The 27,799-nt window shown below is 33.3% G+C and overlaps 4 protein-coding genes and 1 pseudogene across 4 annotated transcripts; 2 read left to right on the plus strand and 3 right to left on the minus strand.

Moving 5' to 3' along the window:
- Positions 1-593: 593 nt before the first annotated feature.
- On the minus strand, positions 594-1,699 carry LOC112083390 (annotated as a pseudogene).
- Positions 1,700-11,664: 9,965 nt separating this feature from the next.
- On the plus strand, positions 11,665-14,317 carry LOC18012648 (ABC transporter G family member 21). The gene is made up of 5 exons (XM_006395577.1): positions 11,665-11,865; positions 11,962-12,763; positions 13,069-13,266; positions 13,362-13,531; positions 13,676-14,317. The coding sequence occupies exons 1-5, from the start codon at positions 11,665-11,667 to the stop codon at positions 14,315-14,317; spliced, it is 2,013 nt and encodes a 670-aa protein (XP_006395639.1).
- A 3,683-nt stretch (positions 14,318-18,000) lies between these two features.
- Positions 18,001-23,068, plus strand: LOC18012649 (phospholipid-transporting ATPase 10). Its single transcript, XM_024151290.1, has 10 exons — positions 18,001-18,587; positions 18,775-19,224; positions 19,491-20,386; positions 20,471-20,581; positions 20,672-20,948; positions 21,048-21,136; positions 21,236-21,548; positions 21,642-21,866; positions 21,962-22,153; positions 22,240-23,068. The coding sequence occupies exons 1-10, from the start codon at positions 18,189-18,191 to the stop codon at positions 22,888-22,890; spliced, it is 3,603 nt and encodes a 1,200-aa protein (XP_024007058.1). The 5' UTR covers positions 18,001-18,188; the 3' UTR covers positions 22,891-23,068.
- Positions 23,069-23,708: 640 nt separating this feature from the next.
- On the minus strand, positions 23,709-24,471 carry LOC18013103 (probable calcium-binding protein CML16). Its single transcript, XM_006395579.2, has one exon. The coding sequence runs from the start codon at positions 24,377-24,379 to the stop codon at positions 23,891-23,893; it is 489 nt and encodes a 162-aa protein (XP_006395641.1). The 5' UTR covers positions 24,380-24,471; the 3' UTR covers positions 23,709-23,890.
- A 781-nt stretch (positions 24,472-25,252) lies between these two features.
- Positions 25,253-25,936, minus strand: LOC18012998. The gene has a single exon (XM_006395580.2). It carries the CDS (start codon positions 25,767-25,769, stop codon positions 25,290-25,292), a length of 480 nt encoding a protein of 159 aa, XP_006395642.1. The 5' UTR covers positions 25,770-25,936; the 3' UTR covers positions 25,253-25,289.
- Positions 25,937-27,799: the final 1,863 nt, after the last annotated feature.

The raw sequence follows: 27,799 nt of genomic DNA on the forward strand, positions 1-27,799 counted from the left end.
CAACAAACCTTTGCCAACGTGGAATGCGACACACTAAACAAATCGGATACTTAGGGCATGTGCAATGGGAGAGACCTTCATGAATCTCTTAACCATTTTTATATTATTAAGATGTGTTTAAAGACCCAATTAAAAAACTTGCATTTTTAGAAAGTGCAATGGGAGAAATCCAATTAGATTTCTAAAAAAAGTTTATAATAATAATTTATTTTAAAGAAGGATTTATAATAAAAACTTTTATTAATACAGACTTAATACAAAACATTAATACAAACTTTTATAAAAAACTTATAATAATAATTTTATTAATACAGACTTAATACAAAAACATTAATACAAACTTTTATAAAAAACTTATAATAATAATTTTATTAATACAGACTTAATAAAAAAGCATTACAACAAATAAAACATACATTATTACATAAATTTTCAGTTTTTATTTTATTAAACTGTATATTACATGAAAGAATTAGGGGAAAAATTCTTTTATTTCACCATTTGTAAAAATACAAAGAGTGTAGAAGTTTAATGTAATAATGTTTTTGAAACCAGAAAAAAGGCAATCAAGCCTGAGGAGAAGACAAATGTTTTCAGAACATAGCTCTCCATGAATACCAAACTGAAACCAAAGTGGAGAAACACCAAGAAACACTTAACGAATCAAGAAGAACTTGTACCGGCACAAAATGAAGCAGGACCGGTTTAGCTTCTGCAGGAACTTTTCCCGCAAGTTCAGGGGCTTTCAAGAGATGTACATTGGCAACAGATGCAATCTCAAACACTACATTGCACAGTCTTTCTCTTGAGCTCATATCCAGAAGGATATCTGATCGTCCTCCTTGTTTCACAAACAACCCGTGTTTCTCAGTGAGATTCGCAGGATGTAACGGTAACGATTTCAGTAGCAAGACAAGACCACTGGCTTTACCGATGTGTGAAGCTGCATGATCCGCTGCTGTTGATCCTCAACTTCTCTTTGAGCATCACGGATTCTAGCTTCAACTGAGCGTTTTAGCCAAGGTTTACTGATGTTGTGCTCTGATATGGCCCAAGACAGAGCTTGTGCAGTGGAGTGGTTTATGGGTTTTTTGGTGTAGAGCTTGTCGATTGTTTCTTGCCACCAAAGTAAACGCATCAAGCCGATTTTGGGATCAGATGCAACATCCATGGCTCTTGCGGTTTCCACGTTGAAAGCTCGGAGCGCAAATGCGGCTTTACGCATCTCGGGTGGGAGCTCAAGTAGACAGAGGTAGTGATAATAGTCATAGTTTCGTACTTGTTCTCCTCTCCTGCAACCATATAAACCACAAAACAAAACAAAAGATCAGTTGATATTGACAATGGTTTACGTAAACAGTAACCAAAAATCAACTAGAGCTGATACTCCAACAATCACCATTCAATTATAAAAAAGTCGATAAGTCTCACTATTTCATAGATTCATGAACAAATAAAACTCATGCAGGAATTATAACGAACACCTGGTGGACAAAGCACTCAGCATTGGTAATTAACAAAAAAAACGATACCTCTAAACCTTTTTATTCAACCATATCATCGGAGACATAGAATCTAAACCCAAAAATCTAAACAAATTGACGAGACTCTTCGCTTACCTTCGCGAGGAAAACAAGGATCTCGAAGCTTTAATCCATCCATACTCGTCGATTCCACCAAGTGGATGATGAGAAGACATCGCCACCTCCGTCTGAAACACTCGGCGACGAAGAATCCCGATGGAATCGATGAGTCGCGGTTCGACGGGGAGAACGAAGAAAGGAGAGAAAAAATTTTGTCGGGTAAAAAAAAAAAGAATGAGGACCCAAAACATAATTTTTTTCTTCTTGTTTTTTTGACCAATGAGTTTTTGACACGTGCAGCTCGAAAGACGTTTCTCCTAGCTCCAAATTTAGAAACGTCTCTCATTATTTTTTGTGTTTTTCATTTAATTAATTAGCCTAAAAATGGGAGAGACGCTGCTTAAATACTCCGTCGCACTTGCTCACTAAAACACACGTTTTTGCGTTGCGCGAGTCAAGAGCTTAATGTCAAACTATTTACAACTTAATAACGTCAAATTAATGGCATTTAAAGAATTGGAATAATGTTATACATCGTAGACGCCAGTTACTTTAATATAACTTATAGATGTCAAATGCATGAATATTAATTCTTACCTAACTAGTAACTGTAGTACTGCATTGCTTATCTTATGAGGCACTTTTCATCGTTTCACGTGGTTCACGTGAGAGAAAGCACTAATTCATCAGATTGTTTCGTTGTGTTGGCCCAATCCATACTATAAGCCCAATCTTGATTCAAAGTCTTGGGGGTTTATAATGCATACCATTTGATTCAGTAATGTTCGAATTTAGGGTTGGTTCGAGTTTTCGTTAGGTCGCTATATGTTTTCATTATGAGAGTTTTCATAGTTGTTAGTAACTCGTCATTATGTTATCATTATGTGAGCGTTCATAGAAACCTATATTTTAATGTGGAAGTCTTTTATCCCAATGGTTAATAAGGGATTAAGAATTTATACATTAGTTATGAGGTTCAATTTTTGAAAAATATGAAATTATGGAGATTTTTGATTATGCAGATTGTTGGAGCCAAGCTTAATCTGGATAATCAAAAATGATGGAGTTATTTTCTATTACTTTAATATATATATATATATATATATATATATATATCTATTTTTACTGTTTATTTAAGCTAAGATGGCGGCCGTCTAGTGCAGCGGTTTAGTTATTACTGTTGACCATCTGCGACTCCCATAAGGTGTGGTTTAATAGATTCACATATTACGTCCGTTGAACATTTTACGAATTTATCAATCTTATTAAACTTACGAATTTTTTTTTTCTTGTTGTTAACAACAAGTAAATATGTCATACCTAACAACGTTTATACGTACCGAAATGTGATAGCTAGTAAAATTAAATGATCCTAACAACGTTGTTCTTCATACATACCGATATGTGGTAGCTAGTAAAACTAAATGAATTATAATGATGTTCACGTCAACATATTATCTCAGAACCTAAAGTATAACATTAAAGCCAAAGTGGTACCTTGTGATGCCTGCGAAAAAAAAAAGAAGTTAATAAACGATAATAATTGGTTCATGTTTGCTGTGTTGTCGAATGGAATAACACATGAATATGACTTTAAAGTTGCATTTGCATGCGACAATAATTGGTTCCTGTTTTGTTTCTGCTTTTCTTGTATGAAATGTGAATTTTTATCCGCTTAGGTGATAGTGATTAGAGTATAGAAATGCCTTTAGAATTCTACGTTTTCTTTTTGTGACAAGTCGGCACATGAATAGTGGAATATTGGTAACCACTACATTACATAGGTTAAAGTTTTTTTTAATTTAGCATTATCTAGCTAGGATAAAGAAAGCTGTTGACCGAGAAAAAAAACCATGAATCTAGCTAAAAGGTCGATAAATTCTCTTATCTGTATGGAATATTTGTAGTACGATTTGATTTTTATTCGACTTCATAAAATTTCCCGCATCTATGCGTTCTTACCTAATTTATATATCACAATAAAAAATTTGTTTTCTAGTAGTTAATCACCAAAACAAGCGATTGAGTCCAAAATATTAATTAGAAAATCCGTTTAGATCCGGTTCATTGGTCTAGTAGTTTAGAAATTAACTTGTTATGTGGACATTAGGTAGGATTTGACTTTTAACCAGTGAAATTTTGATTTTGTTACTAGAGATACTTTATAAAATGTTTCATTCTAAGTTTCTAAAACACATGTGGATTCCGGTTCCTTTTTCTCAAACTATAAAATAATTTTATAGTTAAAGAGCACACTGTACTGTGTACTCTATTTCGTTTAACAGGTACATTGATGGTTTTGATTGGTAATATAGTTTCAATAAGAAGTTTATTGCTATCTAGAGAGATAAATGTTAGAAATGTAAGAGAAAATGGTAAGAAAGAAGTGTGGTTTTGTTGAAACGAAAATAGAATTCATCTTCCAACCATACATTTTAACCATTTATTTTATCCACATCCAACTAAAACCATCTATCAAACCCGAACATGTGATATGATTATATGTGTGTTTGTATAAAATTCTTATAAGTTGTAATAATAGATGATGATCTGAACAAGATATTAATGTATCATAATTAAAACTATTCAACGTAGGTGTAACCATTGTCACGTTGATATATAGTCATGACTCATGACTTAGTAAATTGAGTGTGGTTTTTGGTTATGGTAGCCGTTGCTTTTTTTTTCTTTTTGTCCAACGCAAGTCATTAACCTGAAATAAAGTGACAAAGGCCCAAGTGAGCAACGGCCAAACCCTCTTTAGCATGGTCGCGACATTCTTAATCATCTCACATCATAATCGATAATGTTTTTGTTGGATATCACACCATAATTTTATACATTTGTTAAACCAAAGTATCATATTTTAGTATGTGTATTTGTGTCAGCATCGTCTAAAAATCATGGATGACATGTCACTGTCTCCTGCCTCCTCTCGATATTTGTTTCTGACTCATCTTCGTACGGAAACTAAGTAACCATATATAGTGGAAACTATTTCGACAAAAACAAAGGGAATAGCTGGAAACTGAAACAAAAAGTTGTCAATGCGTTTATAATTCGCGAACGAGCGAGGTCTTTATAAAATTGATCAAACGTTGGAAAGGAAATATAAGGGCGAAGGTAATTGTTTAATTATTAAATTCAGAGATATTACACAGTCGACATAGATAGATGGAGGTACTATTATTACAACGCTCACTTCTTTATTATGTGGAGATTACTTTTCTCGTGCATCTTTTGTTTAATATACTAATTGATAACCGAAAGTAAAAAAATCAAATTTACAATAATCATATGGAAGCCAAAAAAGCTAAACTACATGTAAAAATTTTAAGTGAATAAATAATGATGAATACTTCAACATATCTAAAAGAAAACTTGGTTTCTAAATACATCATAACTTTCTTAGAAGCATTCGTAGGGGGGAAATATAAATCCTTCAACCGATTTAGAAAAGCTTACTAAAAATTTTGAATACTTTGTGAATATCTTGTACGTGGCCTTAAAAAGAAAAGGATGTACTTTTTAACCCTTGAGTGGTACTCGTCCTCTGCATCGAGTCTTTTGGTTACAAAATATGTAAGGAAATATAACAATCATGATGTGTAGTCATTTTTTCTTGGACCCTAATTAATACGAGTGAAGAACAAAGAATGGAAACAATCATTATTCGTTTTGTATGTTTACGTGTAAACTCAGAAAATGACAAATAATTGCAAATTGGGGTAATAAATTAAACTTATGGTGGGACATTCATACCGAAGCGAAGATGCTCTATAATCTATTTACGCTATGTGTGTGTAAATATGCAATAACAGTTGTCGAGAAAAATAATGCATTTGCAGTTCAATCGGAGCATTGATGGCCATAGCCTTGTAAGTGGGTGCTTCACTTTACTACAACATGTGCATATGATTATGAACATTCAACTAATACTTTTGTAGTTAAATCATATAATACAAAAATCTCTAGGGCTATTTAAAATGTTAACAATTTGTTTTCTACAATACTATACCTCGTGAATATATAAACTGGAAATTTTTAATTTTTTTTTTTTAAATCGTCATATTTTTAATAATCTATATATGTCACATATATATACAAACAAAGTTTGACCCATTTAACTGAAACTGTTTGGAAAGAAACAGATCGTTCACATGAAAAAATCAAATTTGCATGAGTTGCTACAAGAACTGAATTTGATTTTTTCCTCAAATAGGGGTTGTTTGTTTTGATATCAGCAACGACACGATAGCGACGTAACATGTTTCTTCGTAACGGATACATGATCACAAGTCGGCAATAAAATCATGTCCGATTAGTTATAACCATTTCAACGTTGTAGCAACCAAAGTTAAGAGATGTGGTATTCTCACACGAGTAGAACATAAGATTTTTTTTTAATCATGCATGTATATATACAATAATATCTCTTTGTTTATAGGACCCGAGCCTCAGCTTGTGAATCCTTATCTCGACTATACGTATACGAACTTTTTTTTTTCTTCATAGTCCTTGCTTTGAGGAATATGCAAAATTCTAACAAAAATTTTCTCTAAATTGTAATAATGCATGGTCTTTTATAGAGCATGCAAAAAGGAAACAATATCTTGTTTTGACACCATCATAAGTTAAAGTTATAAACAAACTCAAGAAACTTCGGAACCAAAAAGAACTTTGAAGCTTTGACTACCGAAGAAAAAGAAATCCCCTTAATAAAGTTTTTATAATGTTTATTACATATGGCCCTCCAGTTTTTTAGTTCATAGAAACCCAATCCGACAAAGCAGAATAATGGACACTGATCTCACTAGCTAGGAGATATACGCTATTTTATTATTCTTGACAATAGTTGTTATCATGTTACATCAGTTGATAAAAAGTTATATTGGCTCTAAAGAATTTTTTACTCTATAAATTAAAAGTTCGGATTATTCTTTGAATATAAAAACAAAAAAGGAAATTATTAATAATTTGTAAGCAAAAAATCCCGCATGTAAAGAATATAATTTTCTTGGAAATTTATCAATATAAATATTTGGCCATAGGAAAATCATGTGGCCAATTTATGTTAGCTGAAAATTTAAATAAAGTTATGGAATAATTTTCCGAATCAGGCGACGACCATTCTCTATCAATTACTTGAAAAGAAAAAGTTTGAAGAATATAACTAAAAATACTAATATACTTTGTTAGTAAAACCCTCTAGGGTGCCGAACACGTAGATTTAACTGGTTAACCATTTATTGGAGAACAACAGAATAATCATAATATCAAATAGCAGACATTAATAGTTTAATTATTTTTTAAAAAGAAATACCATTTTTATGATACAGTATTTTTTTTATAGAAAAATTCCATTTATAAATTAGTTTTTTATAATTTTTCTCTCTTTTCATTACTACATTATAATTTATAGAGACGTTATAAGACTTTATTAAACCATTTAATGATTTTCTTTTTTGTAAAACACTATAAACATTTTTATAATCTCATCTATAAATGTTTATAATCTTTTGTTTTTATAAATAATCTTATAACTACGAATAAAAGATTGTATTTTCAAATATAAACAGTAAATGATAGTAGTATAAAAATAGATATCATAAAATAGTACTTTTAAAACTACTCCTTTAATTTACTAATATTATTTATCATAATAATTAAAAGGTAAGTTGTAGTATACTGATGGTTCTTTTGTTTTTATTTTATTTTATTTTAATGCATCCAAAGTAGATAGTAAAAACATTTTTAAAAACAGTTAAACAGAAGAAATTATGGAAATTTTAAATAAAAAATAACAGAATCACGTTTTAAATTTGACAACATTGTATATTATCACTTTAAACCTGTTTTATTGAAGAAAATTTTATGTTCACATTCCGGTTTGTGATTGAGTAGAAAAAAAATTCTACAAATACAAGAGAACTTCTTTATTTATTAGGTCAATCATATTAACCCGTATTTATAGTATTATATTGCTTAATATCTTTAGTCATATACTCATGTTCATGTTTTCTTCAATTTAATAACAAAAGCAACTGAAACGCACTATCAGTCTATCTCCAAAGCTGTTATAGAATCACAAAGTCTCCCGAGCAAATGATTAGTGTTTAGGATCTGGTTTGGCATAAAGCTGTGAAATCTACAATTGTTTTCGTAAAAATTATTAACTAGGACAATTCGATTAATATATTCATCTCCCCCTCTCTTTCTTTTGCAATGTTTGATCGTCATTCGTTGGACACGTAAACGAATAGACTTTGTGATTTAAGTAGGCCAGTGAAACATCAGCAATATGAAACTACGAAAGTAAATTCGAAAAAATATATAGAAAAAGAAATCAGATTTTTTTCTTATACATATTATTATTTTTTGCGAAAAAAGAATAACAAGTAAAGGTTTAAAGCACAATTCAACGAAGACTATCTTTTTCTCGATACTTTAACCAAAAAAAAAATCTTTTTCTCTAAGAAAGAAAAGACACAATCTAACCCAAAATCGTTAGCATCGAACTAGCAAGTGCCACGTTCGAAAAGACATTCCATTTTTACTTTTCTTTAAATAAAATGTACTATTAATTTTTTTTGAAATTCCTTAAGAAAGAAAATCAGTATTTAATTAAACATATAAGGTCAGTGGAGCCATTAATATTTCCGGGAGAGCATATACATCAATATACCAACTTTAATTATGATTATTGTCATTAGATGGTGTTTATAATATATATAATATACTATTAAGTGATACTTCATATGATTCTTTGATGAATAATGTTACCTTATGCAGTGACTCGTATGTTCTTTTTCCTGGTAAACTAAATACATATTGAATAATGTAGGCTCTTTAAGAATTTTTTTTTTTGAATCAGATTCAAAGTGGACTTTTTAGCTTTTGGGGGCAACACCTCTCTCTCAACGTAATAAGGGTATGGTAATTATTTTTTCATCTCTCTTTTTTTTTGTCAAATATTCATGTTTTTTTTTGTCAAATTGTTCATGTTCTCTCTCTCTCTCTCTCTCTCTCTCTCTATTAGGAATAGATGATAAGATTTTTATTTTTCATTTCCCTTTTAAAATAATATTTTCAACTTAAATTAGTTTGGACAAGCATATGGTAAATGGTAATTATAATGATGGTTGTCTAATATATATGTTAGCTTCAACTCTAAATCTCTATTGATCTAAGATACCTTTTGTAACAGAAGAAAAAAAAATTGTGCGGGTTTGATTATTTGGTCTACAATGGATAACATTATATTAATAAATAGAGTTTATCTGTTTATGTCGACTTGCAAAACCCAACAATAAATATCATAAATGTGGAACTAAGGAAGTGGGTGTGAGTCGTATGTTGTTAAGGGAAGAATCCTCAACAATCATATAGTATTTCAGGAGTGTTAGTACCTTGTGTCAAAATTCTTTATGATTGTGCCGAATGTTAGACGACAAGTTTTGTTGATGATAATATTAGTACAAGTTGGATGCCAAGATGGTCTTATTAGAAGTGGTAGACTAACGATTTAATTGGTTTTAGAGGAAGATTATTGGGATATCAATCCTAATTCTATATCAGAAAATTAGATAATGATTGTCTAGTTTTTAAGTCAGTTTCGACTCTTATTAGTATGGGTTTTTCTGTTAAATGTGAATCTATGACTAAATTTGTGTTGATTTGGCTGATTAGTCCAAAACGAATAATATTATATTAATAGTATAGTTTTTCTGACTTCTATTAATATACATCATTTGTTAATGATTTAGAAAACTTCATGTTTGCATTATGATCCTGTTTAGAATATTGATTAATTTCGATACTGAACCCAGGTTATGGTTATACATATATAATCGTTGTAAAGGTAAGTAAATCGCAATTTCAAATTTCTCCAACCTATTTAATAATTTATTATGAGTGTGTATGTTTGAAATACTCGTCCTAGGTGTTTTATATATATATTTACCACAGTCCTAATTAAGTGTTTATATTTTCGGCTTATTTGAGTTCAACCACTAGTCCAACCTCGTGTTGGTTAAATTATGATAACATGATATATAATACTATATTACTACTATTATTATCATTATTATATTGTAATGATTATCATTATTATTTAACGTACCACGTATGACAACACATTTCTAAAGAACTCGGCGTTATGTATATATAAGACATCAGTATATTTCATTTCAGTAGATATGATGTATATACATAATACATGTATACATACATGTCAGTGTGGTGTAGAGAGTGAAATGGCTTAATTCGAATCTGTTTTTTTTTTTCTAAAATATTTCTCAATCAAAATGTTTTTTTCTTGCTCTCCTATTTAGATTCAATCAAAACATAAAAAGATAGTTCTTTCAAATAGGTTATCTATATAAATTTAGGGTAAATTAATAAATGTAGACATATTCACAGACTAGATGAATCTTGATCCTTGAATTTAATTTTTAATAGCTTTTATCTATGTGTTTTTGTCGTAACAATCTTTTGCCTCCCATCATTTTCGAAACATTATTTAGTCCTTTTCCACATGATGTCCGTAGGTATATATATTTTCTTTAGCCAATTCTTTTACCAACTGTTGAATTGAAGATCGATTTTAGACTTTAAAAAGTTTCAAGGTTTTCAAAAGCTCTCTTTCTTTCTTATTCACTCGTGTGGAAATCGAAAGGTCATAACAAACAATGTAAGGTACGCAAGCAAAGCGAAAGGTCACTCGTTTTCTACATTTGCCTGAAAACATCTCACTAATCTACTATAAAAACTTATTCAAACTTTATTTTAACGTAAAAAAACTTGTTCAATCTAGCTTCAATAACATGTAATAGTAATTTATGCAAGTACAAGTACTCATCGTAGTAACTATTTTTGTATCATGGGTATTTAAAGATAGTTTCAAAAGAAACAAATTTGTGTTTATATACATACAGCTGTGTTGATTAGGCTGATTCTGAAGAGAATCTATAGAATAAACGTGTCGCTATGAGGCATAGCTTTGTTCTGTAATGTTCTTAGCTTTCTGTTTTGGTGTCAAATCCAACCACTTTTTCACAATAATGTTTCATTTCTTTTTTTTTTTTTGCGAGCTACGTTTCCTCATTTAATTCAGCGAATCACACAAATAAATATTCAATGTCAACAAAATAGACAATTACATTTGACTCCATGTTCAATTTAGCTATTATCATGATAATTAATATGAATATGGACCAGCAACAAAGAAAAATATGCTTTGCTTTTGTCACTTTCAGAAATGACTTCATTTCATTTTCTCCATGCTGTGGCGTCAGAAACATGCTACGTGTTCGAGAAAATAACACTTTGTCGAATACTTTTTGCCAATTGCATTATCGCACGGGTTTCATGTCTTAGAATGCAAACTAATTTTCGAATTTGCAATAACCAGTTTGTCTTTGAGGACAAATGTATTAGATAGGAGTATAGGACACATAACTTTTGCGGCAAATGCGCAGTATATCCATACAAAATTTCTGAACCGAGCGAAAAAGTTTCTAACCCAAACCAAAATTATCAAATTATCTTATTTCGAACCAAACCAAACCCACACTGTATAAAACTGAATCGAATTAACCAAATTCATTATAAAGAACTACTAATTTATTATATATAATAAATTCTTAAAAGTTTATCATTTTAATTAATTTAGTTAACAATTCCTAAATTCAAAAATTCTAAACCAAATTAAACTGAACTATAATATTTGATTTCTGAATAGATTTTTTTCTAGAGCCGCAAAATTCCAAAATCCAACATTTTTGAACCGACTAAACAAAATTACTGAATGCCCACCACTGTGTACACATGTATAAATGTATCGAATAATATTTATCAGTTTATGAGTGTGTGAAGTTGCAGAAACAATTAAGTTGACATTAGTTTTCTTTTTTGAGGAAAATTTATTAGTTACGATATGAATAAAGTATATACTCGCTCCAACTTAATTTTCCCTCCATAACAGTCCCCACTTCTTTCCTTTATATACACATCACATTACATGTGAATTTCTCAACTCTACACACCAAATCTCTATATTCATCGTTCACTCTCTCTCTAGATGATGCCTCCTAATGAGCAAGAATCTAGCTTTCCGATAACACCGGGTGCAAACCGAGGCGAAACAAGTCCGGTTCAAGAAAACCGGTTTAGCTCTCCAAATCATGTAATTCCATGCCTTGGCGACGACGACGATGGTCCGAGTCACCAATCAAGACAATCTTCAGTTCTACGCCAATCTTTACGTCCCATAATCCTCAAGGTCGTTATGTTTATATAATCCATAAAATTTTCTTTAAACTACGTACCAAACAAATTTTCTCATTTTTTTTGGCTTCGATTTGGGTTTGTAATGTAGTTTGAGGAGTTAACGTACAGTATAAAATCACAAACCGGGAAAGGAAGCTATTGGTTCGGTTCACAAGAACCAAAACCGAACCGTTTAGTACTCAACGGTGTAAGCGGTATAGTCAAACCAGGTGAGCTACTCGCAATGCTTGGTCCATCAGGGAGTGGCAAAACAACGCTAGTAACGGCGTTAGCCGGACGTTTACAAGGGAAGTTAACAGGAACCGTTAGTTATAACGGAGAGCCGTTTACAAGCTCCGTGAAACGGAAAACGGGATTCGTTACACAAGACGACGTTCTCTACCCACATTTAACGGTAACGGAGACGCTCACGTACACGGCTTTGCTCCGTTTACCCAAAGAACTGACCCGGAAAGAGAAAATCGAGCAGGCGGAGACGGTGGTTTCGGATCTCGGGTTGACCCGGTGTTGTAACAGCGTGATCGGAGGCGGGTTGATCCGAGGAATCTCGGGTGGGGAGAGAAAACGGGTCAGTATCGGACTAGAAATGCTCGTGAATCCGAGTTTGTTGCTTCTCGATGAGCCGACGTCGGGGCTCGATTCAACGACGGCGGCGCGTATAGTCTCCACCTTGAGATCGTTGGCGCGTGGTGGTCGGACGGTGGTGACGACGATTCATCAGCCGTCGAGTCGGCTTTATCGGATGTTCGATAAAGTGTTGGTTTTATCGGAAGGAAATCCGATTTATAGTGGGGATTCGGGTCGGGTCATGGAGTATTTCGGTTCGATTGGGTTTCAACCCGGATCCAGTTTCGTTAACCCGGCTGATTTCGTTCTTGATCTTGCTAACGGTAGGTAAAATATATAACAGCTAAATTCGAATTTTATTTTTATTTTATATTTCGGTTTTTTTTTCTTACAACAGCTAAATTCGGGTGTAAAGTTAGACATTTTTTTTTTGTTCATGCATCATGAGATATGTGACAACGACAATTTTAATCCATTTGTTTGTATATATATTACAAGCTTTGTCCTTTTTAATTTAAGTCTACTTAAAAGAGACACAAATAAAGTTGGTTACTAGTGGGATAAATCATGTGTTTTATTAGTTGTTGTTGACTGTATATTAAACAGATATTTTGGGTATATTTTGCAGGAATTACTTCAGATACAAAGCAATATGATCAAGTCGAAGTAAATGGGAAATTAGATCGTCTAGAAGAACAAAACTCAGTGAAACAGTCGTTAATATCGTCTTACAAGAAAAATTTGTATCCACATTTGAAAGAGGAAGTTTCAAGAACATTTCCACAAGAACAAAAAATCAATGGGTCGAGAGCAAAGTCATTAACAAGTAAGGTCATCAGCGTTTAAGGACAACACTGATCAATTTTTGTGTGTGTGTTGATTTCGATTATTATAACGATGTCGTTTTGGATTTATATGAAGATCGATGGCCAACGAGTTGGTGGATGCAATTCTCAGTTTTACTAAAAAGAAGTTTAAAGGAGAGAAGTCACGAATCCTTTTCAGGGCTGAGAATATTTATGGTCATGTCGGTATCTTTACTTTCTGGCCTTTTATGGTGGCATTCTCGCGTTTCTCATCTACAAGATCAGGTAAAATTACCAAACCGTGATATTACATTTTTTATTATTATCATAGACATAAATATTTGAGTAGTTGGCATAATATGTTAATCTATAGATCGTTTTTCAACACAATCTTTTAACATATAAACTCATATATGTTCATTATAACAGGTGGGTCTATTGTTCTTTTTCTCGATATTTTGGGGATTCTTCCCTCTCTTCAACGCCATTTTTACATTCCCTCAAGAACGACCAATGCTCATAAAAGAGCGATCCTCAGGAATATATAGACTCTCCTCTTACTACATAGCAAGAACAGTCGGTGATTTACCAATGGAACTCATTCTTCCAACGATCTTTGTCACAATCACATATTGGATGGGAGGTCTCAAGCCATCTTTAACCACATTCCTCATGACCCTTATGATCGTTCTCTACAATGTTCTAGTGGCTCAAGGCGTAGGGTTAGCTTTAGGAGCAATCTTGATGGATGCGAAAAAAGCAGCAACATTATCTTCCGTGTTAATGCTAGTGTTTTTACTAGCCGGAGGATACTATATCCAACATATACCGGGTTTCATCGCATGGTTGAAGTATATTTCTTTTAGCCATTATTGCTATAAGCTTCTTGTTGGCGTTCAATACACATGGGATGAGGTTTACGAATGTGGATTGGGGTTGCATTGTAGAGTTATGGACTATGAAGGGATTAAGAATTTGAGGATAGGGAATATGATGTGGGATGTTTTGGCTCTTGCAATTATGTTACTTCTTTATAGGGTTTTTGCTTACTTAGCTCTAAGGAACTTGTGACACCTTTTTTATCACAAAAAAAAACTTGTGACACCTTTTTAATTTATGTTTTTTTTTTACTATGTATAAGGCAAGTAATTGTAGTATATAAAGCTTATCAGTGTGATTCATTTTATCTTATTTTTATGTAAAAGTCAAGAAAGATAATTTAGTAATTTCTTCTTTCTCAGTAGTTGCAATTCCTTACAATCCAGAAAAGAAACCCAACTATATGGAAGTCAAAGTGGAACTAACCACCAAATTTACTCATGACATCTGAAATATAATTAGACCATCAGAATTGACCCATGACATCCTAAAAATCGCGTTAGAACTTCGAACTAACTAGTAAAAATCCTTTAGAAATTATGTAGAAGATATAAACTTCAACCGTCTAACACATTAACAAGAATCCCAGAAAATTACACCAAAATACAATCAACTATACTGTTTCCAAATCGATACGTTAACTAATTTAAAATGCTTACTAGAACCTCAAGTTCCCAAACTTACCAACAGATAAAGCAAAAACTAAAAGACACAAGGATATATAGACCCATGCATGTGTTACAGTTTACAGCCCAATCTCTAGTTAAATACTTGATTTAATAGTTATTTATCTAACACGAATGGCTTTATGTTCTTAATATTCCTACTGATTTCAGATTTCCCCTTGGGCTTTCATCTGTCAGTTACTGGAGCGGCAGCCCCAGTTTTTTTGTTTTTTCTTATTGGGTCTCAACTCTCATGTATTATCACTCATTGTAAATTTTCTCTAATGCTTTATTCTATGGATCCGAAAGGGCTATCATGTTTACATCAAAAATTTATTTTAAAACTTTTCTACAAGTAAAATTTTCTTTAATTTTGATGGAAAGATTCAAACTAAAAAAAAGAAGAATGAAGTACTGATTCCTAAGAAGGAAATATAAACCTAAAATAAGGAAAAATAAACCTAAAATATAACAATCTCCATATTTTTCTTTTAAACAGAGGTCCAGAACCTATCTTGTTATCAATATTTAAAATCCTCATGTCCCTATTTTTGGTCCCTAAAATCATTTTATTACATTAATGAAGTACAACAACATAGATCTCCTTTGTATTCGTTGCCATCGGTAGATAGTCACATATGTATGTGACCATGAATTTTGTTTCATTGATGGTTGTCAGGCGATCTGAACTTTCTACTACTTTTTTAAAGATATCTAGAAGCTTTTATTCCCATTTTTTATTTGGACATTAATGACAATTTTTGGATCCATGACGTCATTGATGATTATAAAGTCATGTGTTAAGAAAGTCAAGAATGCTTCCGTAGTCAACTATTCACCCTATTATATTGGTAAGGGTTAATTTATAAATTTAAATGTAATGACGTGGTCTGGTTTGGTTTCAGTATCTTTATATAATTCAGTAGTACTCACATGATTGACGGAAGAAAGTAGTGACGTGGTGGTTTTATTCAATTTATGTACGACAACTGGATTACTAAACCCGAGTTAATAGATAGAGTGGACAAATAAACCGTAACAAAAAAAAAATTGCTACATAAAAATCAAATCGAAATTTATATATTCCATTTAGATCCACTGTTAGAATCCAAAAACCCGAAACCAAAACTGTGTTTTCTGTACCAAATCAAACGATCCATATAAATCGAAGTTCATTGAAAGTATGTGATTTTAATTATATATGTTAAATAATCAAACAGAAATTACATTAAACCGAACCAAAAGCAAACAGAACTTAAATGGTTTTTCATTTTTTTTCTTATCACCTTTTTTGTTGGCTAAACCTAAAACCAAAGTGTCCAAAACACCTAATTTATCAATTCAGTGGTAAATGTTTCGTTATTATGTTTGTCTTTTTTTCAGTTATTTGTTTTTCGGTTTTAGACAAGGTTTTTTTTTAACCGATTAAAAATAGATGGTCGGAAAACTGAGAAACCAGACCAAAACCCGGAAACCGAAAAATCCCTTCACCATATCACCATTGTGTAGACGTTGCTTTGGAATCGGTAAATGGGTTAGTGAGATTTTTCATTATCCAAGAAACCTAATTAAATAAAGTGAAAATTAATTAATAAAAATTTCAAAAGTTATAACCACCGTTATAATGCCGCACATTTTATAGTCAAAGCAATAATGTGTTTCTATTATATAATACTCATTTACAAATATATAGTTACATACATACATAGAAGGTGATGTTGGAAAGGTCGCGCAGCCAGACATTATGATGATAATACAAGTAGGTGTTGGCATGCAGCATGCATGTATGTATTAAAAAAACTATCACATGAACAACGTTTTGTTTTCCAGGTCTACACTTATTGGAGTTGGATTAACACTCTAATCACGGATCTTAAAAATTGGTCCAACGAAATATAATATTTTACCACAAACTTAAGACAAGAAGAACTAGCTATTAATTCTTTTGGTGTCCTTGTTGTGTACTTGTGTTACTGTTTCAACCGAAATATAATATCTTACCACAAACTTAAGACAAGAAGAACTAGCTATAGGATGAAATGACTGATATGCTTAGTTATTTCTGGTGGTGTCCTAGTTGTGTTATTGTTTCGAATCTACATGCATATCGCTACAAAAAAATACACAAGAAAATATGAGCTTAACTTTAAATTTATAATGAAATTTTTACTAATTGCCCTTTTCTTATTTTTTTTTGCTATCTCAGTAACGAGTATTATTCATCCAATTCCATAGTTTTTAATACTGCGATGCGTGTTTAAATCTATGTTTATTAATACCAACCATGTATAGATTAAAGTACAAATCAAGTTTTGCTTGCTGTCTTAAACTATTACTCTATAGGAATTATTTGATCTTAACAACGAGATAGTCTTCGTACACTAGAAGCCATATTTATAAGCATATATCGTGAATCAGTATTAAAATAATTTCCAAGAAGCTTCCATTTCAAGAGAAAGAAATCTCAAAATAAACAAATAAATTGATGTTCAAACAAAAAATAAACAAATAAATTGCTACCATCCACGCCCCTTTCAGCTCTTGTTTTCATTTTGTCCATTTCTTTATTTTCATAAATGTCTCAAACTAGAACAAAAGGAGAAACTAATTCTCTTTATTTTTTAAACAAGTTGCTTAGATCAATTCAACTAAACACTAGCCTAATAAATACTAAGTTGCTTAAATCAATCTAATTAGTACTAAAAGGTATGCTTAAATCAATCTAATTAGTACTAAAAGGTAGCTACCCTCGTTAAGTTTGTACTGTTTTTATTCGAATGTCACCACATTTTAAAATTTCTAATTCTAGCAAAACATCAAACAAAAATAAAGGTAATGAACTAGTCTGAAAAAAGAAATTACCCATAGATACAATTACCTTATAAATTACCTCGTTCCACAACTAAGAAGTAATCTCTTTCTAGAAGTAATTTGGAAAATTCAATCAGTTAAGATGCCTGGCAAATAAGAATACCCGCGTACATTTTTTTTATATTTTTCGAAGCAAACAATACTCACGAAAAATCATTTTAAAATAAAAATAAATAAAATAACTCCGTCAAAAGTCAAGAAACGAGCGAAAAGTGTTACGTTCAAAGTCATTGTTCAAAGTTGGGTCTCTTTATAGGAAAAAAAAACTCTTAGCTTCACACATTTTTTTTAAAGCTACATAACTCATCTTCCATTTTTTTATTCTCATTTTCATATCTAAAGAATCAACATTTCTACATTCTTTGATTTTTTCTTCCCAACAAATAGAATAAGACCCAAAATCTCTAGAAAACCAAGTGTGTTCTCCAAGTATTTCACTTGGTTTTCTTGTGAGATTATAAACTCTTTAAAAAACCCAAAGCTTTTTCTTGGGTTTTTATTTTCAGACAAAGAAAATAGCTGTAGCTATGGCAGGAGGTGGTCGGAGAAGAAGAAGATTACATCTAAGCAAGATCTATTCATACACTTGTGGTAAATCAAGTTTCAAAGAAGACCATTCGAATATAGGAGGACCCGGTTTCTCTCGGGTCGTCTATTGTAACGAACCGGATTCTCCGGCAGCCGAACGCCGGAACTACACCGGAAATTACGTCCGTTCTACAAAATACACCGTCGCTTCTTTCTTCCCCAAATCTCTCTTCGAGCAATTCCGTCGCGTAGCTAATTTCTACTTCCTTGTCACCGGAATCTTATCGTTGACTGATCTCTCTCCTTATGGAGCCGTAAGTGCTCTCTTACCTCTTGCTCTCGTCATCACAGCTACAATGGTTAAAGAAGGTATCGAAGATTGGCGCCGGAAACAACAGGTTCAATCTTTAAAGCTCAATAATAAAGTCAAGTCTTTTAAAAGTTTTCGGAGATAATAAAGTCTCGATTTTTAGTTGATCTTTCAATCAAAAACTTAGTAAAAGATGGATCTTTTATATTTGTTAATAGAGAATTATATAAATTCCTTGAATCGACTTTTAATAAAGTTTGGATTTTTTTTTTCAGGATATTGAGGTGAATAACAGAAAGGTGAAAGTACACGACGGAAATGGAATATTCCGGCAAGAGCAATGGAGGGATCTGAGAGTAGGTGACATAGTGAGAGTTGAGAAAGACGAGTTTTTTCCGGCGGATCTTTTGCTTCTATCATCGAGCTACGAGGATTCGATTTGCTACGTAGAGACGATGAATCTCGACGGAGAGACGAACCTGAAAGTGAAACAAGGGCTTGAAGCTACTTCTTCGTTGTTACACGAAGATTCTGATTTCAAAGATTTTAGAGGCGTTGTTAGATGTGAAGATCCAAATGTGAATCTTTATATGTTCGTTGGGAGTTTGGAGCTTGAAGAAGAGAGGTTTCCGTTGTCGATTCAACAGATTCTTCTCCGAGATTCGAAGCTCAGAAACACAGAGTATGTGTACGGAGCTGTCGTTTTCACCGGCAATGACACGAAGGTACACACAGTTTCATCAGATCTCTCACTGCTCTGTTTTTTTGTCTTCACCAAAACAAAAACCTTTTTTTTATATAGATTTTTAGATTTTATTAAAATAATAATACTTTCACATGATTTTACCAATCAAAATTCTATTTGCGCATATTCTTTTACAATTTTCCACTATTTAACAATGGCGGTAAAATTCCCAATTTTTTAGATAAAAATCTAAACTTTTTTTGTTTTCTGAGAAAAAAACTCATGTTTTGATGAATTGAAAAACAGGTGATACAGAATTCAACTGATCCTCCATCAAAGAGAAGCAGGATAGAGAGGAAAATGGACAAGATCATCTACTTAATGTTCGGTCTCGTCTTCCTAATGTCATTCGTTGGATCAATCATTTTCGGAGTCGAAACAAGAGAAGACAAACTCAAAAACGGAAAAACAGAGAGATGGTACTTGAAACCAGACGATGCAGTGATCTTTTTCGATCCTGAGAAAGCTCCAATGGCTGCAATATTCCATTTTTTAACCGCCGTAATGCTCTACAGTTACTTCATCCCGATATCACTCTATGTTTCGATTGAGATCGTTAAAGTTCTTCAAAGCATTTTCATTAACAGAGACGTTCACATGTACTACGAAGAAACTGATAAACCAGCACAGGCAAGGACTTCGAATTTAAACGAAGAGCTCGGTATGGTTGATACGATTTTATCCGATAAAACGGGGACTTTGACGTGCAATTCAATGGAGTTTATCAAGTGTTCTATCGCCGGTACGGCTTATGGACGAGGTATAACCGAGGTTGAGAGAGCTATGGCTGTGAGAAGTGGTGGTTCGCCTTTGGTTAATGAAGATTTGGATGTTGTTGTGGACAAGTTTGCTCCTAAAGTGAAAGGGTTTAACTTTGAGGACGAAAGAGTTATGAATGGGAATTGGGTGAAGCAGCCTCAAGCTGCCGTGTTGCAGAAGTTTTTCAGATTGCTTGCCGTGTGTCACACGGCAATACCTGAAACCGATGAAGAGACCGGGAATGTTTCTTATGAAGCTGAGTCTCCGGATGAAGCTGCGTTTGTCGTTGCAGCACGAGAGTTTGGGTTCGAGTTCTTTAACCGGACGCAGAACGGAATCTCCTTTCGTGAATTGGATCTTGTAACAGGGGAAAAAGTTGAAAGGTTCGATTTCTAGTCTTTAGTTATTTTCGAACAGAGTTCATTTCTGTGATTCTTTGAGCTCAAAAGCTTACTATTTTCTTGCAGGGTTTATAGGTTATTAAACGTTCTTGAGTTCAATAGCTCGAGGAAGAGAATGTCAGTTATTGTAAGAGATGATGAAGGGAAGCTCTTGTTGTTGTCCAAAGGAGCTGACAAGTAAGCGATTTTAGACGTCAAAGACACTTTTTTAGACCTTTATGTTTAAAGATATTAACTTTTTGTTTTTTTTTTGTGTTTTTTTTTTAGTGTGATGTTTGAAAGATTAGCAAAGCACGGTCGTCAATTCGAGTCAAAAACCCAAGAACATGTAAACCAATATGCAGATGCAGGTCTAAGGACTCTAATACTTGCATACCGTGAGGTTGATGAGAACGAGTACATAGAGTTCAACAAGAATTTCAATGAAGCTAAGAGTTCAGTAAGCGAGGATCGTGAAGCTTTAATAGATGATCTCACCGATAAGATGGAACGTGATCTCATCCTTCTTGGTGCTACTGCTGTTGAGGACAAACTTCAGAATGGGGTATGAACTCTAACTAAATACTATATAAAGCTACAATATTTTCTTGATAGTTTAGGGTTTTGGAAATAAATGGTTTTTTATTTATTGATTGATGTTTAGGTTCCAGAATGTATTGACAAGCTTGCTCAGGCTGGAATTAAGATTTGGGTTCTGACTGGAGACAAAATGGAAACAGCAATCAATATTGGGTATTGAATCTTGAATCTTCTTCTTATGTTTGAATCTTGAACGTTCTTCTCGTCTGTGTTTTCTTGGTTTTACTGACTTCAAAAATTCTTCTTTTGCAGATATGCTTCTAGTTTACTAAGACAAGAAATGAAACAGATCATCATCAATCTTGAGACACCACATATCAAGTCCCTGGAGAAAGCTGGAATCAAAGACGAAATCGAATTGGCATCGAGGGAAAGCGTCGTGAAGCAAATAGAAGAAGGAAAGGCCTTACTTGCGGCATCAGGCTCTGAAGCATTTGCCTTGATCATAGACGGGAAGTCGCTAACGTACGCCCTCGAGGATGATATCAAGAAGACGTTTCTTGATCTCGCCACTGGTTGTGCCTCTGTGATTTGCTGCAGATCATCACCTAAACAAAAAGCATTGGTACAATCTTCAAATCTCTTAGACGAAATCTCTCATGCTTTTTTTTTCCTCTTTCTAATGTTTCTGTTCTAACAAAAGAGGTTTATCTTTTAGGTTACGAGACTGGTTAAATCCGGAACTGGTAAAACAACTTTAGCGATTGGAGATGGAGCAAATGATGTAGGAATGCTTCAAGAAGCTGACATTGGTGTAGGAATAAGCGGCGTCGAAGGAATGCAAGCAGTGATGTCTAGTGATATTGCCATTGCCCAATTCCGATATCTAGAGCGTTTATTGCTAGTCCATGGTCATTGGTGTTACAGCAGAATCTCATCCATGGTAAAAAGATTGACACTTTCCACTCAAAAACGTCTCTAATTTCATTAATCATTTCAACTTTTTCTCTTACCAGAGTTTTTTTTGGCCATTTGCAGATATGTTACTTCTTCTATAAGAATATCACTTTTGGTGTAACGGTGTTCTTATATGAAGCTTACACTTCTTTCTCTGCACAACCTGCATACAACGACTGGTTCCTCTCTCTTTTCAACGTCTTTTTCTCTTCTCTCCCTGTCATTGCTCTCGGAGTCTTTGATCAAGATGTCTCAGCTCGCTTCTGTTACAAGGTAGGTTTTTGACTTTAGGGCTCATCTTCTTTCAATGTCTAAAATCTTATCTGTAAGAGTTACTGACCTTTGTTTTTATATGACAGTTTCCATTGCTATACCAAGAAGGTGTGCAAAACATTCTCTTCAGCTGGAAAAGGATCATAGGATGGATGTTCAACGGATTAATAAGCGCACTCGTCATTTTCTTCGTCTGCAAGGAATCTCTAAAACACCAGCTATTCGACCCAAACGGCAAAACCGCAGGCCGAGAAATCCTCGGTGGATTAATGTACACTTGCGTCGTGTGGGTAGTGAATCTCCAAATGGCTTTATCTATAAGTTACTTCACTTGGGTCCAACACATTGTGATTTGGGGATCAATTGCCTTTTGGTACATTTTCCTCATGATCTATGGTGCTATGGCTCCAAGTTTCTCTACCGATGCTTACATGGTCTTCCTCGAAGCCCTAGCTCCTGCTCCTTCGTACTGGCTAACAACTTTGTTCGTGATGGTCTTCGCTTTGATCCCTTACTTTGTCTACAAGTCAGTGCAAATGAGGTTTTTCCCTAAATACCATCAAATGATTCAATGGATTCGGTATGAGGGTCACTCTAATGATCCTGAATTCGTTGAGATGGTGAGGCAGAGATCGATTAGACCCACCACAGTCGGATACACGGCGAGAAGAGCCGCTAGTGTACGGCGCTCCGGTAGGTTTCACGATCAGATCCATAAGGATCTTGTTGCTTTCTAAAGAGTATAGGAATTTGTTTTTATGTGAATATATTTATTATAGGTATTATCTCTTAAGTGGATATTAGGATTTGTCATCGAGATTCCTTGCCAGAGAAGGCATCTGTAATTCACATCACACCCACGGGAATATTTTTTGTACATAATTTTTTACATGTAATTAAAGTTCATTTTGTTTACCTAGTTCCATGTAAATTTTTTTTGTTTTTTTTAAAGTAACCCAACGTTCAACCGATTTTGGAACACTAATTTTTACTTTAAAATTTAAAAGATGGAAGTAAATTCCCATGTGTCCACTGGTCCATTACAATGTATTTAGACTACACAACAAGAGGAGACAGCAAATTTTGGACTTTTCAACTTCAGACAAAGACACAAAGAGAAGGTTCCTGTGAGCTTCGATGAGATAATAATTCTTTAGGATATGCTGCACCAACCCAAAAAAAAAAATTGTCTATGATATATTCCCATTTGTCTTTACGTTTGATATAAGTATCACACTTATATACACTATCTACTTAATTTTTGTTTCTGTCAACGATTTCAATTAATTAACTGTTCCACCATTATAGCTCATCTGATAGTGCATGCAACACGACACCATTGCAACAGACTCAATTAGTAGTTGAAATGCACTTGTGATTTTTTACCTTTAAATCCAATTGCTTCAACACATCTACCATTTAAAGTTTTACAGATAAATTCACGCGTTTATAAGTAGCTATTTTTATGCATTCAATGTGAAATGTAGAAAATTTTGTACCAATTTAATACATTATTGTCAAAATGCATATTCTTTCACATTTCGTCAAAAGTCAATCTTGATATGGCATGTTTTATATCACCAAATAAATATTTACGTCACACACCAACGGTATAATAAATTAATTAGAAGAAAAGAAGGAAAATTAGCGCTTTGTTAGATTACACAAGTTGCATAATACAAAAAAAAAACTTGACATAAAAAAAAAAAATTTAATCAGAAAACAAAACATAGAGAATTAAGAAGCAGCGGTTAATCCAAGAAAATCAGCGGCGGATTTAGCCATGATATGTGCAAACTCATTAAAACTAATAACGCCGTCACCGTTAGAATCAGCCTCCGTCATCATTTCCGTCAACTCACGGTAAGTCAACGGATGTCCCATCTTAGCCATTGACCCAGCAAGTTCAGCCGCCGTGATCTGACCGTTACCGTCGCGATCGAACGAACGGAAAACCTCCATGAGCTGCTCCTGGTTAATGAGAACCTCCTCGTTGATATCGGGAAGAATCGCGACGACGAGCTCGTCGAATTCGACGGATCCGTTACCGTTACGGTCGATTTGGTTGAGGAGGAGAGAGATCTGATCGCCGCGAGGTTTGATTCCGAGGGAACGGAGGAGAGCGGCGAGCTCGAGCTGTGTGAGGCTTCCGTCTCCGTCCATGTCGAAGCGAGCGAAGATGTCTTTGAGCTGTTTTAGCTGATCGGTGGGTTTCGCAGACGCCATTGACGGAGGAAGAAGGAAGAGAGAATTTTTGGGGATTTTTATTCAATTTTAGGGTTTTTTTTTTTGAAATTGGATTTGGGGAGGAATAGTTCTTAAGTGGAAGAAGCGCGTTTATGGAGACGAAGTTGAAATTAAAATAATAATAAATAACTGATGTGATTGAATTGTATTCCCGCGTAGTAAATTAATATTCAATTACATTATCTTTAAATTTCTTGATTGGTTTGATATTTTTTTTTTTTCAATTATTGATAAGATTCAATATGTGGAGACAACTTAAAGCGGATTGACGGTGAAATCATTTAAATCAGAAATTGGGTAGGAAGCACATCACACAACTACATTCTTGTTTATGTTTTTTTTTTTTAATATTTATTCAAATGGACCGTTAATTATGTTTCATTGTTTTCATCGTATTATATGTTGTTTTTATACAGGCTGTTATTTATCTAAATTTGGAGATTTACTATTGCCAGTAACTTATATTTTAGTTTTTTTTTTAACCATTCACCATTAGAAAAAATACCGCTTATTATGAATCAACCGTACTGAATTTACCAACTATACTTGTTCTATATGTTTACAAAAAATGCTGTAAATATTTGTAACAAAAAAATTTCTTACAACCATATTATAATATTTATCGGGCATTAAAATTTCATTATGATAATCGCTTACAACTAAAGAGAGTAAAGGACTAAAGGCCATTGAATTTTGTATGAGGCCGATATTGAACAAGAACTTGTCAGTTACTTTCTAATAAAATAAAATAAAATAAAGAACTTGTCAATTATATGACTATTTCTCAAAGCATATCATTTGTAGTTTTTTTTTAGTCGGTATAATATGGATTTCTTAAGTTTGGAACAAGCATAAAAAACAACCTACTGGATATATTTTTCCATAGATTTCAATAAAATTTGTGTGAAGTAGTGAATATATAATCTAAGGAATAGAAATTTTCTTCGATGATCTCATAACGACTTACAAATCGTAGGTCAAAGTTGTCATTAATACAACTTGTTGACATTGACGAGGAATTTTGAACCCTCTCTTTTCCCCAGAAGCTTCCAAACAAAAACTCACCATTCTTTGAAAACTCCTCTAAAGCTTCTTCAACTTCTTCAATACACCCAAAACCTTCCATCTCTAGACTCATAGACTCTTTTCTCCATTCCGAATCAACCACGATATTTCTTCGACATTGACAACCGAGACCCATTCTTTTTATTCTTCGGTTTATTCCCCATTTTGCGTAACACTTTCTCGTGTTCTTGACCAGCTTTTGAGGAAGTCCAAGGAAGATGAAGATCCCGATCTGGAGAACAAGACAGTTGCAACAACACGATAAAACGAAGCAGTCAGCTGCAAGTGTGTTAAGATCTTCCATGGAATCTTGAAGGAGAGAGTCGAATAAGAAATATAAAGACAATAGAGGAAATTAAAGAAGAAACTAAATTCTAACATATTGTGGTAATTTTGGATATTTGGTTTGAAGGAACTCCTTTGTTCTTTGCTTCTATAAGGAAGACATTGGGAAAAGGCTAATCAAGGAAGCAAATATAATAAATGAACTTAATAAATGAACTTATATGGAGCATTACTTTAGATAATATAATGTGTGAACAGAATTTATGAGATTACGATAATCGTGGCTAATTTTACTTAAATATTAATGTAGCCATTCAATCAAGATATTCTTTTTGGTAGGGTATGGACGAAGAAAATGGTTTCCGATCAAATTATAGTAAAAAAACGCTCAAACGTTTAATATTTTTCTAGCTAGAAAAATGTTATTAAGTACCCTGTTTACACATTAAATCCAAATAGTCCTCGAATTTGAAATGATCATGTGATTACAAATCTTTCTGGAAAATAGGAATTGAAGTATATTGAAAATTTTATAAAATAATTCAAAAGGATTGTTAAACATCAAAGCTTATAGATGTGAACAAAAACGATATGACGTAATTCAAAGCTCTTTGTGAAAGCTGTCCATTATGTACACGCTAAGTATCTTTTCATAAACATCAAAGCATAGGTTATGTGAATGGGAACATCAAGATTGGATGACACATTGATACGTTTGGCAAAAATATATATCTATTGAACCTTTTTTTATAGGACCATGCCTAAGTCATTACCAGAACTATATAAGATTAAAACTGATAATAGCAAAAAAAAAAAGTTATACTGATTAAAGTAGAAACATAATTGGTAAGAATAAAATAGGATCATACAGCAATAAAGTAAGAGAAATCAAATAATACTTTCACGAATGTTTATATGTATAAATCTAACTGTATTATACATTCGATTCAATATGGAAAACAGTCTTCATATCTACACGTTTTTCTTTCATATCGGATATGAAACATGCGTGGCCAAACTTGTCTAACTTCAACCACGTTTTCCATCTCAAAAAGGTTTGTTTAGGCAATATTATCAAGTCATGCTTCCACACCTGATTTCTATCTCGTACATCAATCTCAACAAGCTCCTCAAAATCAGTCAAGTAGTATAGTATATATATGATCAGAAATTGTGTTGTGAAGTCGTTTTTAAAACTGTTTGATGCTACAGAGAATTAGATTCGTATATGTGTATATTTTTAAGTGTTTCTTAGTAGCCAACTGAAATTTCAAGGGCACAAAATTCATGAAGATGAGATGGGCTTCAAGGCCCGTAAAAGCTTATCATCACACAAGATGACTTGATGAGCATTACTAGTTTACTACTCCCTTAAAGATATGGTGGTTCACGCAAACGGTGATTGTGGTTCAATTGTAAATACGAATGAATTTGAATGCCTTTTATAAAAGCACCTCCATTGGTGCTCCTTAGACAAAAATTTTAGACAAAAATTGGCCCAAAAACCTAAGTAAAACTCATTTTATAAAAATGTTTTAAGCCCAAAATGCGACGAGATCGCTCCTTAGATAAGAAATGAAGGAGCTGTCTCTAACGCCACGTGAGAGTGATAATTGGCTAAGTTTTTGTAAATTTTTTTTTTTGATTAATTTTTTTTTGTTTGGGAAATCATTTCGTGGACTTAGAAAAAATTTTCGACTCTTTTACTTCTCTCTCTTTCTCGATGGCGATTCTCTTCGCCGGAGCTGAAATCGTCGGTCCGACACGGCGGCGTCTTAATCTCTCTACAAAATGATGACACCAATCGACATGCAAGGTAAGATTCCACTCTCGTAATTGCTTCTTGTTTAGGTTGGAGGTGAAATCGTCGATTTGGAGAAAATTTTTAGAGTTCGTCGATTTGGGAGAAATGATTTTCTCCGTTTAATTGATCTGAATTAGGGTGGTTTCAAACACAATAGGTGTGTGCGTGACTTCGTAGCAATCATTGACGCCGTTAATTTTGTTAATTGACTTTGTGAAATTAGGGTTCGTGGAATTGGGGACAAA

This window comes from Eutrema salsugineum, unplaced genomic scaffold (genome assembly GCF_000478725.1).
Source record: "Eutrema salsugineum unplaced genomic scaffold, Eutsalg1_0 scaffold_6, whole genome shotgun sequence".
Classification (NCBI taxonomy): domain Eukaryota; kingdom Viridiplantae; phylum Streptophyta; class Magnoliopsida; order Brassicales; family Brassicaceae; genus Eutrema; species Eutrema salsugineum.

Excerpts from the sequence above, each read along its gene's own strand:
- LOC18012648 (XM_006395577.1), top strand. The coding sequence starts at position 11,665 with ATGATGCCTCCTAATGAGCAAGAATCTAGCTTTCCGATAACACCGGGT. Across the intron at positions 12,764-13,068 it reads CGTTCTTGATCTTGCTAACG|GAATTACTTCAGATACAAAG; the intron begins GTAGGTAAAATA and ends TATATTTTGCAG. Across the intron at positions 13,532-13,675 it reads TTTCTCATCTACAAGATCAG|GTGGGTCTATTGTTCTTTTT; the intron begins GTAAAATTACCA and ends TCATTATAACAG.
- LOC18012649 (XM_024151290.1), top strand. The coding sequence starts at position 18,189 with ATGGCAGGAGGTGGTCGGAGAAGAAGAAGATTACATCTAAGCAAGATC. Across the intron at positions 19,225-19,490 it reads TCACCGGCAATGACACGAAG|GTGATACAGAATTCAACTGA; the intron begins GTACACACAGTT and ends ATTGAAAAACAG. Across the intron at positions 20,949-21,047 it reads AGGACAAACTTCAGAATGGG|GTTCCAGAATGTATTGACAA; the intron begins GTATGAACTCTA and ends ATTGATGTTTAG.
- LOC18013103 (XM_006395579.2), bottom strand. The coding sequence starts at position 24,379 with ATGGCGTCTGCGAAACCCACCGATCAGCTAAAACAGCTCAAAGACATC.
- LOC18012998 (XM_006395580.2), bottom strand. The coding sequence starts at position 25,769 with ATGGAAGATCTTAACACACTTGCAGCTGACTGCTTCGTTTTATCGTGT.